The 18,706-nt window shown below is 35.3% G+C and overlaps 1 protein-coding gene across 3 annotated transcripts in view; it reads left to right on the forward strand.

Annotated features, from left to right (window-relative positions):
• Positions 1-17,350, forward strand: part of SPESP1 (sperm equatorial segment protein 1) — a 29,493-nt gene extending 12,143 nt beyond the window's left edge. Inside the window, exons 1-2 of one of the 3 annotated variants that reach the window (XM_032417942.1) lie at positions 4,418-4,530; positions 15,721-17,350. In XM_032417942.1, coding sequence (XP_032273833.1) covers positions 4,482-4,530; positions 15,721-16,766 — 1,095 coding nt within the window. In that variant the 5' untranslated portion in view covers positions 4,418-4,481 and the 3' untranslated portion in view covers positions 16,767-17,350. Of the gene's footprint in view, positions 1-3,069; positions 3,082-4,417; positions 4,531-15,720 lie in introns of those variants that run through there. The other 2 variants (XR_004301051.1, XM_032417940.1) reach the window with 2 other exon arrangements.
• The last annotated feature ends 1,356 nt before the right edge of the window (positions 17,351-18,706 follow it).

The raw sequence follows: 18,706 nt of genomic DNA on the forward strand, positions 1-18,706 counted from the left end.
AAGTTTTATGTATGCAATTAGATATTTAATTGATGCTTGATAGTACATTTTTAAGAACTTGAGACTTCCAAACATCATTTTTAAAACGCGATTAATGGGGCACCTGGGTGGCTTAGGCGGTTAAGTGTCTGCCTTTCGGCTCAGGTCATGATCCCGGGGTTCTGGGATCGAGCCCCACATTGGGGTCCCTGCTCAGTGGGGAATCTGCTTCTCTCCTTCGCTCTCCCTCTGTATGCTCTCTCTCTCTCAAATAAGTAAATAAATAAATCTTTAAAAATAAATTAAAATAGGGCGCCTGGGTGGCTCAGTCGTTAAGCATCTGCCTTCGGCTCAGGTCATGATCCCAGGGTGCTGGGATTGAGCCCCGCATCGGGCTCCCTGCTCTGCGGGAAGCCTGCTTCTCCCTCTCCCGCTCCCCCTACTTGTGTTCCCTCTCCCGCTGTCTCTCTCTCTGTGTCAAATAAATAAATAAAATCTTTTTAAAAAATTAATTAATTAATTAATTAAAATAAAACTCGATTAGTATGCAATATATTTGCATAGATAATAGAGCACTAGGTTTTCTTGGGGTGGTTCGTTACACAGTTTCATTAAAAAAAGAAAATAAACCATGTAATTTACATGTGTTAAAACCACTTTTGTTATTTAAAATGACTAGAGCTAAAAATCACATTTTTTAATTTTTAAAAATTTGTAATATCTCTGGCCACAGAAACCATGGTTTCTCAGCTTAGACAGGGGAACCAAAGCACTCCTAACTCTTTGGTAGAAGAAAAAAGTCTTATGAGCTATACCGTCATATCTGTAATCTTAAATGTAAGAAATTTTATATTAGTTTTGTCTTAGTTCAAAGTAGTAAAATCTATAGCATAACGAAACTGGGAAATATAGCTCAGTTTATAGAATGTCTTCAATTAGTTCTACTAACTGAAATGACAATAACATCTATTGATAAAATCAAATTTTTATAAACTCGTTCTTTAAAAATGATTTTTTGTTTTATCTTTATGTTAATGTCCAGTAACTATAATGCAAAACAGAGTGATAAACATGACATTTTAAATATATACATACAATAAAGTACATAAATCAGAGGCTTAATGAATTTTTATGGTTAATGCCCCTGTGTAACCCAATGCCTGAACCAAGTGACAAAATATTACCAGCCTAGACTAGTTTACAAGTATTATGTTTTAATGCATGCAACTATTTAAAATCTTGCATAGAGGGGCACCTGGGTGGCTCAGTTGATTAAGTGACGGACTCTTGATTTTGGCTCAGGTCATGATCTCAGGGTTGTGAGATTGAGCCCTGTGTCAGGCTGAGCCCAGATGGGCTTGAGATTCTCTCCTCTCCTTTTGCCCCTCCCACCACTCACTTATGCTCATTTGCTTTGTCTTTCTCAAATAAATAAGTAAAATGTTTAAAAAAACAAAAAATAAGTAAATAAATAAAATATTGCATAGAAATTTAGGTGACTGGAATTTCCCAAGTTTCTTACACTTCCAAAACTGAGTTTCTCCAGGACGAACTTATATAGAGTGAAAGATTATTCATGTAGCTACATGAATCATTAGGTTAACCAAATAAGATTCTTGAATATGACAGACCAAACTGCTTATATTTTTCATCCATCTCAAAGTGTACTTAAAAAAAAAAAAAAAGGCTTCTTTTAAACTCTAGTACTGTAATGCTGCTACCAAGAAACAGTCGTCAGTTAAAACATTAACAATCTCAAATGAAAATTAAGCAATTAGAATAAAGAATATATCAGAATATGGTGTATTTAACAACAAAACAGTTTTAAAAATTACACATAACCCCAAACAAGATAATTTGACCATTCATTAGTTGGAGTGGAATGTAGTCAAATTATCCAAAAGCAATTGTAATGTTCAACCTTGTTATTCAGTCAGTATTTTTATGGTGAGCTTTAATATTAATAAATTGTTATTGACAGAACCAATAATTATGTCAGTTTTAATCAAGATTTACAGCTAAAGTAATAGTTGTATGGCTTATTATGTTATAAAAGGGAATGCAATTATAATTTAGATGAGGGTTTAAAATTCAGGTAGGTGTGCTTTAAATTAATGTTAAAAGTCAATTGGAAAAGATCAGTAAAAATTAATGTCTGTACATATATATTTTTTAGTTCTGTTGACTAAGATGGCCTAATAACAATGTCACTCTGTAATGCTAGTTTTGATATGTACTTCTAGCCCTCAGATTTTTATCTCTAATATTGTTTTCCATAAAAAGAAACTAGGATTCCTTGAACAGATAGCTGATTTTCATCTTTAGGGAAATAAGTACAAATTGGAGGGGTAAGGATGAGAGTGGGATAGGAGATGGCAGGGAGGCAGGCAGCAGTACCTACCAGAGAACAAGCAAGGATCCTTTAAAAATTCAGAGGTTCCCTCAAAAGGACAGGAGACAGCTTACAGTGGCTCCAACTGGCTAAATTGTGACCATATAAACATCAAAAAAAAAAAGAATGATAATATAAGACTGTTAAAAAATGTGTGAGTCGTCGGGCTCCCTGCTCGCAGGGAGCCTGCTTCCCCCTCTCCCTCTGCCTACCACTCCCCCTGCTTGTGCTCTCTCTGTCTGTCAAATAAATAAACAAAATCTTTAAAAAAATCCTTAAAAAAAAAAAAGTGTATGAGTCATAATGAAACTCAAAAGTGTAAGAACTACTTTTCAAATACTTAATACTTTACTTGGGTGAATTTTCTTCAAATGCTTAAAAATATTGTTTACATTTCATTTTATTTATGTAACCCAGATCAGCAAAAGTATTTCCTTACTCTAAAACTAATACAAATCAGAGCTTACAAGAAGATCTTACTTTTCTCCCTATAAAATATTTATGGACAGACCCATGATTCTTTTGCCAACCTCCCTCCCCCCAACCCCCGCCAGAGGCTACCCACCAACAGGATTCACATATTAGAAGATATGCTACCATATTATTTCAGAAGTTAATGAAATGTGTCAAGATGGTCCATTCACACTAAGGTGCTCTCCCAAGTGATCCTGATAGCTATACCACAACAGGATAAAGAGAACTGTGATGCCAAAGCCAAGTGACCTTTTAAATGTGCTTAAAACATATAGGATTATGCTTTTTATTTACATTTATTTGCTTGTTGATGGGTTTGGTAGTTGTTGCTGGTGGCTATTTTAACTTCTCTCCTTGCCCTTTGTGGTTCTTAAAAAGAATGGAGTGGATGAAAACATCCCCACAGACATTGTTAGAAGCCAAGAACTTACACATTAGGCCTTCTGCTTTCCTAGTCCAAAATAATCTTGCCCTGAAAATTTCCTTTGTACCCTTTAGTCATAAGAGATGAAATGAGAAATAATTTGTGTTGCTTACTCTGCAGATGAAAAAGACCTAATTCTTTAGGTTCTTGGCTTTGTGGCTTCAAGGCCAAGAACACTTAATGACTTTAAAATGCATAAGAGGCATATTTCAATAAAAAATTTAAATGTTGATCAAATGTAGTAGTATATATATTATGATCCTATTTATGTAAATATATTATGTATAATCTTGAGTTCTGTTTAAAAATGTATCAGATGGCAATACTCCCAAATTGATCTACAGATTCAACACTTTGTCACAATCCTAGCTTGCTTTTTTTGCAGAAATTAACAAGCTGATACTAAAATTCATATGGAAATACAAGGGACCCAGACTAGCCATAACAATCCTGAAAAAGAAGAAAGTTCAAGGACTCACACTTCCTGATTTCAAAACTTACTATACAACTGCAGTAATCAAGACAGTGTAGTACTGGCCTAAGAATAGACATATAGATGAATGAAATTGAGTCGAGAGTACAGAAAGGACCTCTTACATTATTGGTCAATTGATTTTCAACAAGGATACCAAGACAATTCAGTGGGGAAAAGAACAGTCTTTTCAGCAAATGGTGCTGGGACACTAGGCAAAGGAATGAAGTTGGACCCTTACCTCAAACCATATATAAAAGTTAATTCAAGCTAGGTCATAGATCTAAATGTAAAAGCTAAAACTTAGAACTCTTAGATGAAAATGTAGATGTAAGTATTTGTGCCTTTGGATTTGGCAAGAGTTTCTTAGATATGACATTAAAAGCACAAGCAGCCTCAATAAAATAGATAAATTGAACCACATTAAAATTAAAAACTTTTATGCTGCAAATGATAACCTTAAGAAAATGAAAATACAACTAACGAGTAGGAGAAAATATTTTCAATCATATATATGACAAAGATATGACATATCTGACATATGTCATATATATGACAAAGGACTGGTCTCCAGAATATATAAAGAATACTTACAACTCAATAATAAAGAAAACCCAATTAAAAAATGGGAAAAGTATCAGAATACAGATTTCTCCAAAGAAGATATACAGATGGCCAACAGGCATGTGAAAAGATGTTCAGTATTATTAGCTATTAGAGAAATACAAGTTGAAACTACAATGAGTTATGACTTAACACCCACAAGGATGGCTGTAATCAAAAGGACAGGTAAGTATTGGGATGATATGGAGAAATTGGAACCCTCATATATTGATGGGAATGCAGCTGCTTTGGCAGTTCCTTAAAAGTTAAACATAATATTATCATATGACCTAGTAATTCTACTCCTAGACATATGTTCAAGAGAAATGAAAGCATACATCCACACAAAAACTTGTACATGAGCATAGCAGCATCACCATTATCACTAAAAAGTAGAAACAAGCCAAATGTGTAGCAACTGATGAATTCATAAATGAAAGGTGGTATATCCATACAATGGAATATTATTTGGCCATAAAAAGGAATGAAATACTGACGTATGCTACAATATGGATGAGTTTTAAAAACATTATGCTAAGTGAAAGAAGCCAGTCACAAAAGAACACATATTGTATGATTTAATTTATATAAAGCATCAAGAATAGGCAAATCCATAGAGACAGAAGGTAGTTTAGTATTTGCCTAGGGCTGAGGAAATTGGGGAATGGGTTTATTTTGGGGATGATGAAACTGTTTTAAACTTAGATCGTGGTTGGTGATAGTTGCACAACTGTGAATATACTAAATACCATTGAATTGTATACTTTAAAATATGTAAAAGATAAGTTATGAAGGTATTTTAATCCTAGTAACCCTTAGGGATTTTTAATCCCTAAGATTGTAATTTACTTAAAATTATGTTAATGCAATGTTACCTTAGAGATTGATAAAATCTAATAAAACAAAATTAACAGAACTTAAACAAATTTAGTTAAATTTATGTGATCTAAATTTATATTAGGCTATTTAGTAAGGGCCGGTTAGAAGAAGTGCAGGGCTTTCTGAAAATTGGAGCTATTTAACTACAATAATTATGATATTGTTGTTAATAAACTTCAGACTTAGAAATTTAGAAAAACATAAAAACTGCCTTCTTAGCCTAAAATAAGAGAACTTTTTTTTTTAATGCCCAGATTTTCTCACTAATTATTATTGGACTATTAGCTGAGAAACAAAACCAAACAAAAAACCCGAAAACTAAACAAACCCAAAATCAAAACAAATCAAAACAAAGACAGTCTTTAGACCAGCAGATTTATTTTAGACATAACATGACATTTAGTTTTCCTCTACAGCGTTCTAACAGAATTTTATAGAAATTTTTTTTACCTGTGATTATTTCCTTAAGATAAATTAGTGGAGGTACAATTAATTTACATACCTGCCAGCATTTGGTTTATTCATTCAGTCATTCACTTAACAAATGCTTTTTTGACTGCCATGGCTCTAGGCACTGGGTAGAACAGGGGATATAGAGAAGCAGACATGGTCACAGCTTTCAAAGAGCTTACAATATGTAGTAGTTAGAAAACATTAAACAAATATATATAGTTAAGATTATCTTAAATTCTATAAAGAAAAGATCAGTGTGCTAGTGAGAAACTAATGAAGGATGTGAGGATCAAAAAGGAAGAAAAGTTACTTTTTTTTTTTTTTAAGGAGGCTCCACACCCAACACAGAGCCCAGCGTGGGGCTTGAACTCATGACCCTAAGATTGAGACCTGAGCTGAGATCAAGAGTCAGATGCTTAATTGACTGAGCCACCCAGGTGTCCCAGGAAGTTACTTCTTTTACTAAGGAAGTAATTATACACATGCCAATCCTAGGTTTTTAGAAAATTTTTTTACCTACTTGACTGACAAAGATTGTTTTTAACTTGCATTTCTTTTATGAACAGTGAACTTTAGCAACTTTTCATGTTAACTGGCTTTTATTTTATTTCTTGTACTCTCTTCTTCCATCTTTAATTGGCCATTCTTGAGAAGGAAATGTATGTTTTGAAACTATTGTTTGTTGATTTAAGTTTTTTATTACATTGCTCATTTTAAATCAGATTTTATTATTTTCCTCAAAATAAACTCAAAACTAACTTACTCTTTGCTTCTGTGTGAAGTGAATGTATTCTTTTATATGTCATTGACTGTCAGTTGCTATCCATACTTTGTAGTAACAAAAATATATCAAATTTGGATCAGTTTTAGACACTTTTCCAAAGAAGACATACAGATGGCCAACAGACACATGAAAAGATGCTCATCATCACTAATCATCAAGGAAATGCAAATCAAAACTAAAATGAGATATCACTTCACATCTGTCAGAATGGCTAAAATCAACACAAGATATAACAGGTGTTGGCAAGGATGTGGAGAAAGGGGAATCCTCTTGCACTGTTGGTGGGATTGCAAAATGGTGCAGCCACTGTGGAAAACAGCATGGAGGAGTTTCCTCAAAAAGTTAAAAATAGAACTACCCTACAATCCAGCAATTGCACTACTAGGTATTTACCCAAAGAATACAAAAATACTAATTCAAAGGGGTACATGCACCTTAATGTTTATAGCAGCATTATCTACAATAGCCAAATTATGGAAATAGCCCAAGTGTCCATCAACTGATGAATGGATAAAGAAGATGTGGTATATGTATACAATGGAATATTACTCAGCTATACAAAAGAATGAAATCTTACCATTTGCAATGATGTGGATGGAGCTAAATGAAATAAATCAGTCCAAGAAAGACAAATACCATATGATTTCACTTATATGTGGAATTTAAGTAACAAACAAGCAAAGGGAAAAAAGAGAGAGGCAAACCGAGAAACAGATTCTGAACTATAGAGAACAAACTGATGGTTACCAGAGGGGAGGTGGGTGGGGGGGTTGGTGAAATAGGTGATGGGGATTAAGGAGTGCACTTTGTCATGATGAGCACCTGGTGTTGTATGGAAGTGTTGAATCACTGTATTGTATACCTGAAACGAATGTGACACTGTATGTTAACTAACTGGAATTTAAATAAAAATTAAAAAATAAAAAGTAAAAAGGTTTTTGGATCAGGTTTAAAAATTCTAAATACATCTTAATATATGAAAGGGATATATTTTCATCCAGTTGACAGTAGAGCAAAATTTTGTATATTTTACTTATGTATTGATTGATTGTATTTTAGTATTTACATGTATTTTAAAAGAGAGTTGTATTCTTCCAGGACAATTTTATTATCATACTTCTATTTTGCCAGCATCCTTGTGTCATCTTTTTATGACAACATTGTGTAGTTGTTATGTGTACCAGCTTTGAAATAAGGCAACCTCTGTTTGAATGCCATTATTACCACCTACAAATCAAATATAATCTTAGGCAAATTACTTATCCTTTCTAAGTGTCCTTATTTTCCTCTTTGTAAAAACGCTCCTCATGTTCAAAGCCCTTAGTATAGTGCCTGGCACAAAGCAATTGCTCAGTCAGTCAGAGCTATTATGGTCTTTTCAATCACTGTCTTCCAATTTTCCCCTTCAGATTTCATGCCACTTTTGTTCCTACAGTTGTTTTCCCGTTTTGTTTACTTTCCTATTATTTCTGCCATGTGACTAATTCTCCCTGTACTATTTCAAGAAGAAAAGTGCAGACAGTCTCAAGCACAGCTATGACATCTGTATCTGTGATTCCTGTTAAACCTTAAGCCTGCATAGCAGGGAGCCATCCTGCCAACTAGAGGCACTGGAAAACAGCATTATGGTTTCTAAAGGTGGAAGAGATTCTTACCTTATCCACATTCTGAGACATTGCTATGTTTGGTTGGATCACTAACTGGTAAAGAAGACAGAGGAGGATAAAGCACACCAGTGTAAACTATACATATCCAATGTGTAAAAACTCAACTTCTAGCGGAGTAGTCTGGTCTTTGTAAGAATTTGAATTTTGTTCATCTTTCTAGGAACTTCTGAAGAATGGGGAAAGCAGGTTTTCATAGTGGTCAGGGCCATTTGTCAGGATATTTGAGCCTTGACTATCTTTTACTACCTTGCCTGCAAACATTTGTATAAAGATCAAATTGATTTGCAAGAGCAGTCCTGATTAGGGAAACTGAGAAGTCAATATGAAGTAAGTAGATGTTTTAGGGGTACAAAAGTAGGAGGTGGGAAGTGTGTAGTGAGAGGATAGATTTAACAATAGAACAATATGGAGACAAAGGGTTCATGAAGAAGAGAAGAAAAACAAGGTAGAAGATAGGGTGCTGTATTGTTCGGCAGCCATGAACAGGTTTTTTAATGTTGCCTAAGTAATAGTATAAAGGGATAATGAGTACTTCAATTATTTTAGGAATCAGCTAGCAGTAAGGATCTCCTTTTCCTGTCCTTTGACAATCTAATTCACCTAATAGTAACCTGGATGTCCTATTTACTACTTTGAGAAGGGAGAAGTTAAATGATTAAAAATGGAATGTTTAGGGTGCCTGGGTGGCTCAGTCAGTTAAGCATCTGCCTTTGGCTCAGGTAATAATCCCAGGGTCCTGGGATTAAGTCCCACATAGGGCTTCCTGCTCAGCGGGGAGTCTGCTTCTCCCTCTCCCTCTACCCCTCCCCCTTGCCCTTGCTCTCTCTCTCTCAAATAAATAAAATCTTAAAAAAAAATAATTTAAAAAAATGGAATGTTTAGCAGCCTACAATCTATTGGCAATGTCTTTTTAAAAGCATTTAAGCCTTTGTTGGTTGCAGATTTTAGATTTGCATGTGAATAGTGGCCCAGAATTGAAATTTTTCCAAAACCGATATAAAAAAAATTTATTGTGGAAAAACTTAAACATATACACAAGTAGAAAGAATGGTATAATAAATCTCCATATATCTATAACCAGCTTCAACTACTAACCCACAATTAATTTTGTTTCATTGATATGTCCACCCACATTCCTTTCCCCCTCACCTTCCTGGTCCCTCTCCCCAGCTTCTCAGACTTGAATTTTTTAGAAGCAAATTTGATACATCATATAATTTCATCAGTAAATATTTTAATATAAAGCACTAAAATATAAATAAACACAATAATAATGTGAATTTCACACCTAAAAAATAATAATTCCTTAGTATTATCAAGTATCTGGCCAATGTTCAAACTTCCCTGATTCTCTCTCTTCTAGTTTGTTTGGTTGAATTGAGATTCAAATAAGATTCATACATTTAATTCATGTATCTTTTAATTCCATTTTAATGTAGTCCTCCTTCATCTCTATTTTTGTCCTTGCAATGTAGTTGTTGAAACTGGATCATATGTTCTATAGTTTCCCATAGTCTAGATTTTGCTGATTATATCCCTATGGTCTCGTTTATATCTTCCTTTGTTGTCCCATGTACTTTCAGTATATTGTCAGATCTAGAGAGACCTGTTAGATTCAGGTTTTGACCATTTTTACAAGACTGCTTCATAGGTGCTAGAAATACATAATGTCTGATTGTGTATCTTTTTGTAATACAAATAATCTTTGATATTGATAATCATTGCAAAATGTCATAATTATAGGTGGCTTCTTCATTTATTAGCTAAGTGAGTTTATAAATTGAAACTTCCCTCACTTAGAGCTATTTTTCCATATGCAGTTGGGTTTGTTTCTGTATTTTCTGTTCTGTTCCATTCATCTGTACATTCATGTGCAATGCTATACTATTTTTATAATAGAGGCTTTATAATATATTTCAATATTTATTGGGGCTAGCCTCTATTTTTCTGGCTATTCTTACTCATTTTTCCTTCCAGATGAGCTTTATAATCCATTTTCCTAACTCCAGAAAACAAGTAATGATATTTTGTTAGGAGCATATTAAATGTATACATTAACAGAGAGAATATGACATCTAAGCATCTTTATGATATCGAATCTTCTTGTCTAAGAACATGGTATATCTTTCCATTTGCTGAAGCTTACATTATGTTTTTTGGAAGATTTTGTGACATTCCTGTATCAGTTTTCTGTGGCTGCTATAACAAATTACTATAAACTTGGTATCAAAAAATAACAGAAATTTATTCTCTCACAGTTTGAGGCCATAAGTCTAAAATCAGCTTCACTGAGCCAAAATCAACATGTAAGGCAGAGCTGTGTTCCCTCTGCAAGCTCAAAGAGGCAATATTTTAATTGGCTCTTCTAGGTTCTGGTAGCTGCCAGCATTCCAAGTCTTATGGCCACTTCATTCTAATCTTTGCCTCCTCCTCCATATTACCCCTTCCTCTTCTGTGTATGAAATCTCTGTTTGTCTCTGTCTTATAAAAACATTTGTGATTGGATTTAGAGTCTACCCAGATAATCTAGGATAATCCCCTGTCAAGATCCTTAATTTAATCACATCTGCAAAGACCTCTGGATGCCTATATTCAGCCTAATGTAATTACTCCTATAGATTTTGGACATGTCTTTTTAAATTTATGATTAGATATTTTCTTTTGTTATTTGTTATCAAAATAGCATCTTCTTTCTCATCTTTTAATTGGTTTATATTGGTATACTGATTTTTGTATGTTGATTTTATAACTTGCTACTTTTCTAAATTCTCTTACTCCTTGCAGTAGCTTTTCAAAGGAATTCTTTTGTGTTGCTAGATGTCTAATTATATCATCTACACATAAACATAGTTTAACCTTTTTCTTCCCAACTCTCATGCTTCCAGTTATTTTCCATTGTCTAATTACATTGACTAATACCTCCAACATGATGTTAAATAATAACGGAGATATTAGTATCCTGATCTTATTTCAGTCTTTAGCAGAAAAGCTTCTAGTGTTTTTTACAGATAGGATCCAAGGCATATTTTTTTAAGGGATTTAACTTTATATTTTAAGATGAGAAATGTCAGCAATTATCTTTATAGAGCTTTTATTTATTTATTTTTCTTTATAGGGCTTTTAAAGTGTTTTTCAAGTATCTAATTTATTTGGTTCTATGAGATAAAAGGGCAAATAGAGTAACTTAATTTTATAGTTAAGTAAATGTTGAGAGAAATTAAGTAATTGCCTAAGGTCATGATGCTTAGAAAGTGGTACAAGGAGGACCAGAATAAAAAAAGTTTTTTTCGCTGCACTAGGCTGCATATTCATTTTACTTAATATTTTCCTCCAGGAAACTATAGATTCAGGACAACGCATTACATGCCTATGAGAATACATAAATAAGTTATTTTCCTTTTTAAAATGTGAATTTTAATGGTTCGCTATATTGGATGATTGGGTATGTGTGCTTATGTGTTTTTAGAGAGTAAAATATTATATGTGGGTAAGTGTAAAGTCCCCTTTAATGACCTGACTTCAGTCCCATTTCCTCTCCTCGGAGGCAATGTAGTATAGACTCGGACAGTTGTGTTTTTTTTTCTTTTTTTGTAATGCAAGTGCCAGACTTAAGCTTTGATTGTAGAGGCATCCATATCAAAGAGCCATTCATCTAAAAGATTGCTATCTTAAATATACACAGTGCCAGCCACAAGCCTAGATAAAGAGCCAGGCCACCTGCCCCTAATGAGGCTCCTTTGTTTTGCAGATCTTAATTGATTTTGATAACTGTCCTTTTGGGCCAGTTGTTTTTTCCTCTTCCTGAGCTTCAAATTCATGCTCTTATGTTTTAATTCATCAATAAAGAGTGAGCCCTAGAGCCCCCACATTTGACCCCAATAAAAGGAGAACCCCTGGCCCATTTGCACTTTACCAGCCCCACCCCCACCCCCCACCCCCAATCTCTGGCACTGTCTCTGGCTCCCTTGCTTTCCTGGGCTCCCACACACTCTCCTCTCCCTCTCTCTGTTTTTTTCTCTCCATCCGTCTCCACCTCCCACTGTGTGGCCCCAAGTGTACTATGTAATTTCCAGGTCTTATAAGTAATAAACCTTTGTTTTGTCAAAGTTTCCTGATGGTTGTTGCTGAAGGATGTCTTGGAATCATAATAAGAACCACAAGGGTCAGTCCAGTCATAACACTGATTTGGAAAGGGAAAATGTCTGTGGGTAGCTCACTCCAGGGCCCAGGTGAGCACCACCAGGCATTTCTAGTCTGCAGCTTTATTTTTTTTTTTTAATTTTTTATTGTTATGTTAATCCCCATACATTACATCATTAGTTTTAGATATAGTGTTCCATGATTCATTGTTTGTGCATAACACCCAGTGCTCCATGCAGAACGTGCCCTCCTCAATACCCATCACCAGGCTAACCCATCCTCCCAACCCCCTCCCCTCTAGAACCCTCAGTTTGTTTTTCAGAGTCCATCGTCTCTCATGGTTCTTCTCCCCCTCTGATTTCCCCCCCTTCATTCTTCCCCTCCTGCTACATTCTTCTTCTTCTTTTTTTCTTTCTTAACATATATTGCATTATTTGTTTCAGAGGTACAGATCTGAGATTCAACAGTCTTGCACAATTCACAGCGCTTACCAGAACACATACCCTCCCCAGTGTCCATCACCCAGTCACCCCATCCCTCCCACCCCACCCCCCACTCCAGCAACCCTCAGTTTGTTTCCTGAGATTAAGAATTCCTCATATCAGTGAGGTCATATGATACATGTCTTTCTCTGTTTGACTTATTTCGCTCAGCATAATACCCTCCAGTTCCATCCACGTCGTTGCAAATGGCAAGATCTTATTCCTTTTGATGGCTGCATAATATTCCATTCTATATATATACCACATCTTCTTTATCCATTCATCTGTTGATGGACACCTTGGCTCTTTCCACAGTTTGGCTATTGTGGACATTTAGTCTGCAGCTTTATTATGGATAGGCTGAGACTGGCACAAAATAGGCAATGACCCACAAGAGTTAGGTATGTTAACCTTCTAGTCCATTTTTTAAAATCCACAATTCACAGACAAAATGCATGATATGGGGTCAGCGATTTTAAGAAAATTATTACAGAGATAATATCAAAATCTATCTCCCTTTTTTCACCTATCATCGTCATATGGATCTTGAAGTATGCAAGGCTTTTCTAAGCATAACATAAAATGCAGAATGTACTTTTAGAATCTAGATCTCCAGAGAAGTCTGGTATCTTTCCACTATCACTTTGCCTACTAAACTGTTCTCATTAAGAAATTTTTAAAATTTAGGGGCGCCTGGGTGGCTCAGTTGTTAAGCTTCTGCCTTCAGCACAGGTCATGATCCCAGGGTCCTGGAATCAAGCCCCGCATTGAGCCCCTCATCGAGCCCCCCATTGAGCCCCGTATCGGGCTCCCTGCTCAGCGGGAAGCCTGCTTCTCCCTCTCCCACTCCCCCTGCTTGTGTTCCTTCTCTCTCTGTGTCTCTCTCTGTCAAATAAATAAATAATCTTAAAAAAAATTTTTTTTTTTAAATTTAGAAATATACTTCCAATTTTGATTAAATATCCATCTGGCCTTTCTAAGTTGTAACAGTTAAGGAAGAGAGGAAAAACATTTAAATATAAAGCATTTTTAACCGTTTTGTGCTTGTGAAAGTGCTGAATAGAAGTACCTGCTGAATATAAAGTTTGTAATTTCATTTTGCCTGCAGAGGGAGAATTTAGGTAGGAGTTATGCATTAGAGTTTGGTAAAAAGTGACTTACTTTCTTGAATTAAGTCAATTTATATCCTTGATAGTGGCAAAATCATTTCAAAATGACATGTAGTACAAAATTCCAGCACTTAATATTAAAAACCATCTTAGGAGTAGGGGACCTGAGGAGAATTTCGGAATATCTTATTCAATAATCTTTTTTGTTTTCCGTGTTGGAAATGAGAGGCTTCACCAACCACCACTCAGATGCTGCAAAATACCTGTATAAATAGAACTGCTATTTTGTTTTAAGAGTGAAATGTTGATGGTTTAGACCAGGAGTTGGCAAACTTTTTCTGTAAAGGGCCAGATAGTAAGTATTTTCAGCTTTGTAGCCCATGTGGTCTCTGTTGTAACTACTCCGTTCTATTGTTGCAACCAAAAGCAGCCATAGATAATACATAAACAGATGGGCAAGACTGGCTGGGTTCCAATAAAACTTTATTTACAAAACAATTAGGTGGATATTAATGTGGGAATCAAAAGCAAAAGAAAAAATTAAATTTCCTTACAGCCGGCAGCCAGTTGACAAGTTGGTACAGGCAGAGTGACCTTCCTCTAGGAACTCAATTACCTTGACGTTGGTACTTTGCTACGGGCAAAAGGCAATCTTAGTGTAACGTTATCCCAACCACCAGGATCCTGTAAGTCTCCTTTAACATATAAAAATTCCTTTGGAAACTTCCTTTCTCTATAACCCCCACGATATATGTTAGCAATCATCCTTCAACCAGATGGCCCAGTGATATACATCTGAAGGGTTTCATGACTAAGGTCTTACTAGACAGTGATAAATGACTTTTCCTAACAATAGTTAGCCCCTCAAGGTCCTGGAAACCTTGCTTCCAAATTCCTTAGAGACCTAGGCTATCCTTAACCCCCTCCCAACTTGAAAATATATAATGCGCCACCCCTCACAATCCCAGTGCAGCTCTTTCTGCCCATGGGTCCTGTCCCCTTGCTTTAATAATACCACCTTTTTGCACCAAAGTTGTCTCAAGAATTCTTTCTTGACTGTTTGCTCTGAACCTTAACATTTCCCCATCAGATATGATCCACAGGCTGTAGTTAGATCTTTGCTGGGTTGAAGGCAGTGGTGTACTGGTAAACGTTCAACAACTGGCTTTTTGGAGAGACTGGTAAGCCGAGATTTATAGCACTTGCCCATTAACGTGACGTAAATATTCCCATCACAGTTGATTTCAGGCTATTTATTTGGTGTTACTGAACAGGGACAGAGAAAGGGATATAGACTAGTACACCATCACATAGCTTTTCTACCGTACAGCTACACTAGATGTAAATAACCTCAAGACCATAGACAATAGTAAAATGTGATGAATTTTGAATATTTATTACCTTTATTTTGAATACAATTTATTTAATTTCAAATTAAAATAATTTTTAATAATGTCTATGTTTAACATTTGGTTCACAAAATTCCTAAAAATTGAGTAATTGGTTCTGGTGAGCCAGTATGAGCCAATTCCAGCGCACCACTGTGGTGGAGGATATGATCAAGAATTTTGTTTTAATAAGCTACCTACTGAATCATATGGGAGAATAAAAGCGAAAAAATATAGAGAATTGTGTTAATATGTAACTTTTGCACTAATCTTGTTCATGTGTTAAGGATCTGAATAAATATGTATTTTTTTATTTAAGTGAAAATCGACTGAGCCAAAGGTGCTTTATTTCTTGGTTCTTTATCTCAACTTTTAAGTGATAACATAGGAAGTAAATTTAGGTCGGTAGATTCTGTCAATATATCATATATAATATCAAGTGTTACTTATTGTTTGATTTTTTTTTCCTTTAAGGCATAACTGTGACGCCTGACGAAGAACAAAACTTAAATCATTATGTAGAAGTTTTACAGAACCTAATACTAAGTGTTCCTACTAGGGAGCCAGGTCCTGAGAAAAAATCAAAGTCTCCAAATAATGTTCATTCTATAGGACCGAAGGTATCGAGATTAAAGGAGATAATCACACATGGAGACTTTTCTACTGAAAATGATGTTTTAATCAATCCTATCAGTGAAAACACCACAGCTTCCCCTACTGGAGACTTCACACTGGAAGTAAAGAAGAAGAAAACTACCAAAAGTACAGCATTCTGGTCGATTAAACCAAGAAAGGTTTCTATTGTGTTACGCACAGATGAACCGCTTATTGTAAGAGAGCCAGAGCCAGAGCCGGAACTGGCACATACTGAGGCACCAAAGCCACGGCCAAACGTCACTGAGACATCCCCAAGTCCAGATGTCACCTCGGGCCAACCGTTTAGTACCTCTTCAAGTAGGAGCACTGACATGGACACGGTCACAGAACTAGAAGATGTTCCTCAGCTCTCAGGTGAATATGAAATGGAAAAATCGGACGCACTAACATTTGAAAAAAGCCCACAGATTCTGAGTATTGAAGACATTTTGAAAAAAATTTCAGATATTCATTCACAGGTACAACAGGTACCTCTTGCTGAGAGCCTCAAGCCAGAATACAGAGAGGACATTCGAGCCTCTAGAGAGCACCTAAAACGGAGCCTTGCTTTAGCAGAAGCAGCGGAACATAAACTACAAAAGATGTATAAATCCCAGCTGTTACCACTAGGACAAAGCAGGGACGTTGGAATTGATGACATTGAAACTGTTATTAACATGCTGTACAATTCCAGATCTAAATTGTCTGAATATTTAGATATTAGACATGTTCCACCAGAAATGAGACAAAAAGCTACTACAGTATTCAATACATTGAAAAAAATATTATGTGTAAGTCAACTAGAAACTCAAAACCTTATTAGGAAGTTATTAAGCAATAATATAAAAATTTTAAACCTACTTGATGTTCCACAACAAAGTTGATTTAAGCGAACCGTGCATTCATTTCACTGGAGAAATAAACATATTAGTGATTCACAAGTTGTATGAAAATATTTTCTATTGTTCAATGTGCTAACATCTTTCCATGTCATATATTATAAAAAAATTTCATATGCATGAAAGCCTAATAATTTAAAATAAAATTTTGGTTCAGGAGTTTGTAGTTTTTTTCTCATTAATTAACTTTAAAAGTTATGAAGATCTTTGATTTTACTTGACTAGATTAGTTAAATTCACCCATTTTATAAGAGTTAAGAGACTGTGTGCAATCTGTATGTAGCCTGTTTTAAATAAATGAATATAAATGTAAAATTTTAGGATATATGGTCTTTATTACTCTTTGAGAGGATCTGAGTTTTCTGTCTGAATAACAAAGTTGGAACTTGAATCAGCACTTTTATTTGAATATCTGTCTGCCTCCTTTGAAAGGTGGATGGTATATGAAGATACGTCCCTGTTTCTTTGTTGTTAAGTACTTTTGGAGTATCAGTGAGTGGCTGTAACTTGGATTTGTAATATAGCCATTCTCACTTACTTCCTATTTTTGTTTCTTTTTTTTTTTTAAGATTTTATTTATTTATTTATTTGACAGAGGGAGACACAGCGAGAGAGGGAACACAGCAAGGGGAGTGGGAGAGGGAGAAGCAGGCTTCCCGCAGAGCAGGAAGCCCGATGCGGGGCACTGGGCTCGATCCCAGTACCCCGGGATCCAGACCTGAGCTGAAGGCAGACGCTTAATGACTGAGCCACCCAGGTGCCCCCTATTTTTGTTTATTTCTATACATATACATTGAGGCTTTGCAAATCTTTTGTTAGGAATATGACTAACACGACTAAGGTTAACTGTGTAATATCATGCTTATGATGCACATAATTCTTTCATGATTTGACCAGTATTATATTTAAATTCATTTATTTATTCATTCATCAAACTACTCATTTATAGTTTAGTAGAGATTTATTGACCTTTTAGACTATGTGCAGAAAAAATACTAGGCTTTGGGGATATAGTAAGACCTAGTTCCTTCTCTCTTTGAGATTGTATTATAGGAGGAAAGATAGACATTAAATAAATAACTTCAATAATTTTTAAATTTCAGTTGTGACAAGTTGTTATGAATCTGTGAGAAGTTTAATCTCACCTAGACCAAAAATAACTGGAAAGCTATCTTGAGAAAGTAGCATTTAAGGTGATATCTGAAGGATAAGGGTGCATGTAGGGGGAAGGCGGCATTCCAGGCAGAGGGAACAGCAAGTGTGATGCTCTGAGTTGGGAATGAGTATGGCAAATTCAAGAAGTAGCTGGTGTGTAGAAAGGCAGAACATCTCAAGATGGAGCCGGTTAGGTACACAGGGTTGGAACAGATCCTGCAAGGCCTTAAAGTGTATACATATTGACGACGCTAGCTGTTACCCTATGATTGCTGAGAAGCATTCGTGGATTTTAAGCAAAAGATGGGTATGATCAAATTTGTGTTTTTAAAAAAACCACTCTGGCTGCAGTTTTGGAGGCAGACAAAAGTAGAAGTGCACTAAGCAAAGGCCAAATTTAGCTTAGACTAGTTCAAAAGAAGTGTTAGTTTAGAAGTAGAATCAACAGTATTTGGTGATTGCATGGACATAGAGACTGAGAGAGTAGCAGGGATCAAAAATAATTTCTACACAATTAGCTAGATCATAAAAAGGACCACATAGGTTTTGTTTCACAATAACACTCTTTACTGTTTCCTGTTGCTTGTTTTTTTTTATTTTGTGTGTATGTTGCTTATTTTTAAAATTAATTTTACTATGGAAGATTTCAAACATGTGAAAAAGTAAACAGATTAATGTAATAGATCTATGTACCTAATGTCCAGTTTCAACAGTGATCTACTAATGACTCATCTTGTTTCACCTAAACCCTCACCTTTTCCCCTTTCCTA

The sequence above is a fragment of the Phoca vitulina genome, unplaced genomic scaffold, assembly GCF_004348235.1.
Source record: "Phoca vitulina isolate PV1807 unplaced genomic scaffold, GSC_HSeal_1.0 scaffold20, whole genome shotgun sequence".
NCBI lineage: Eukaryota > Metazoa > Chordata > Mammalia > Carnivora > Phocidae > Phoca > Phoca vitulina.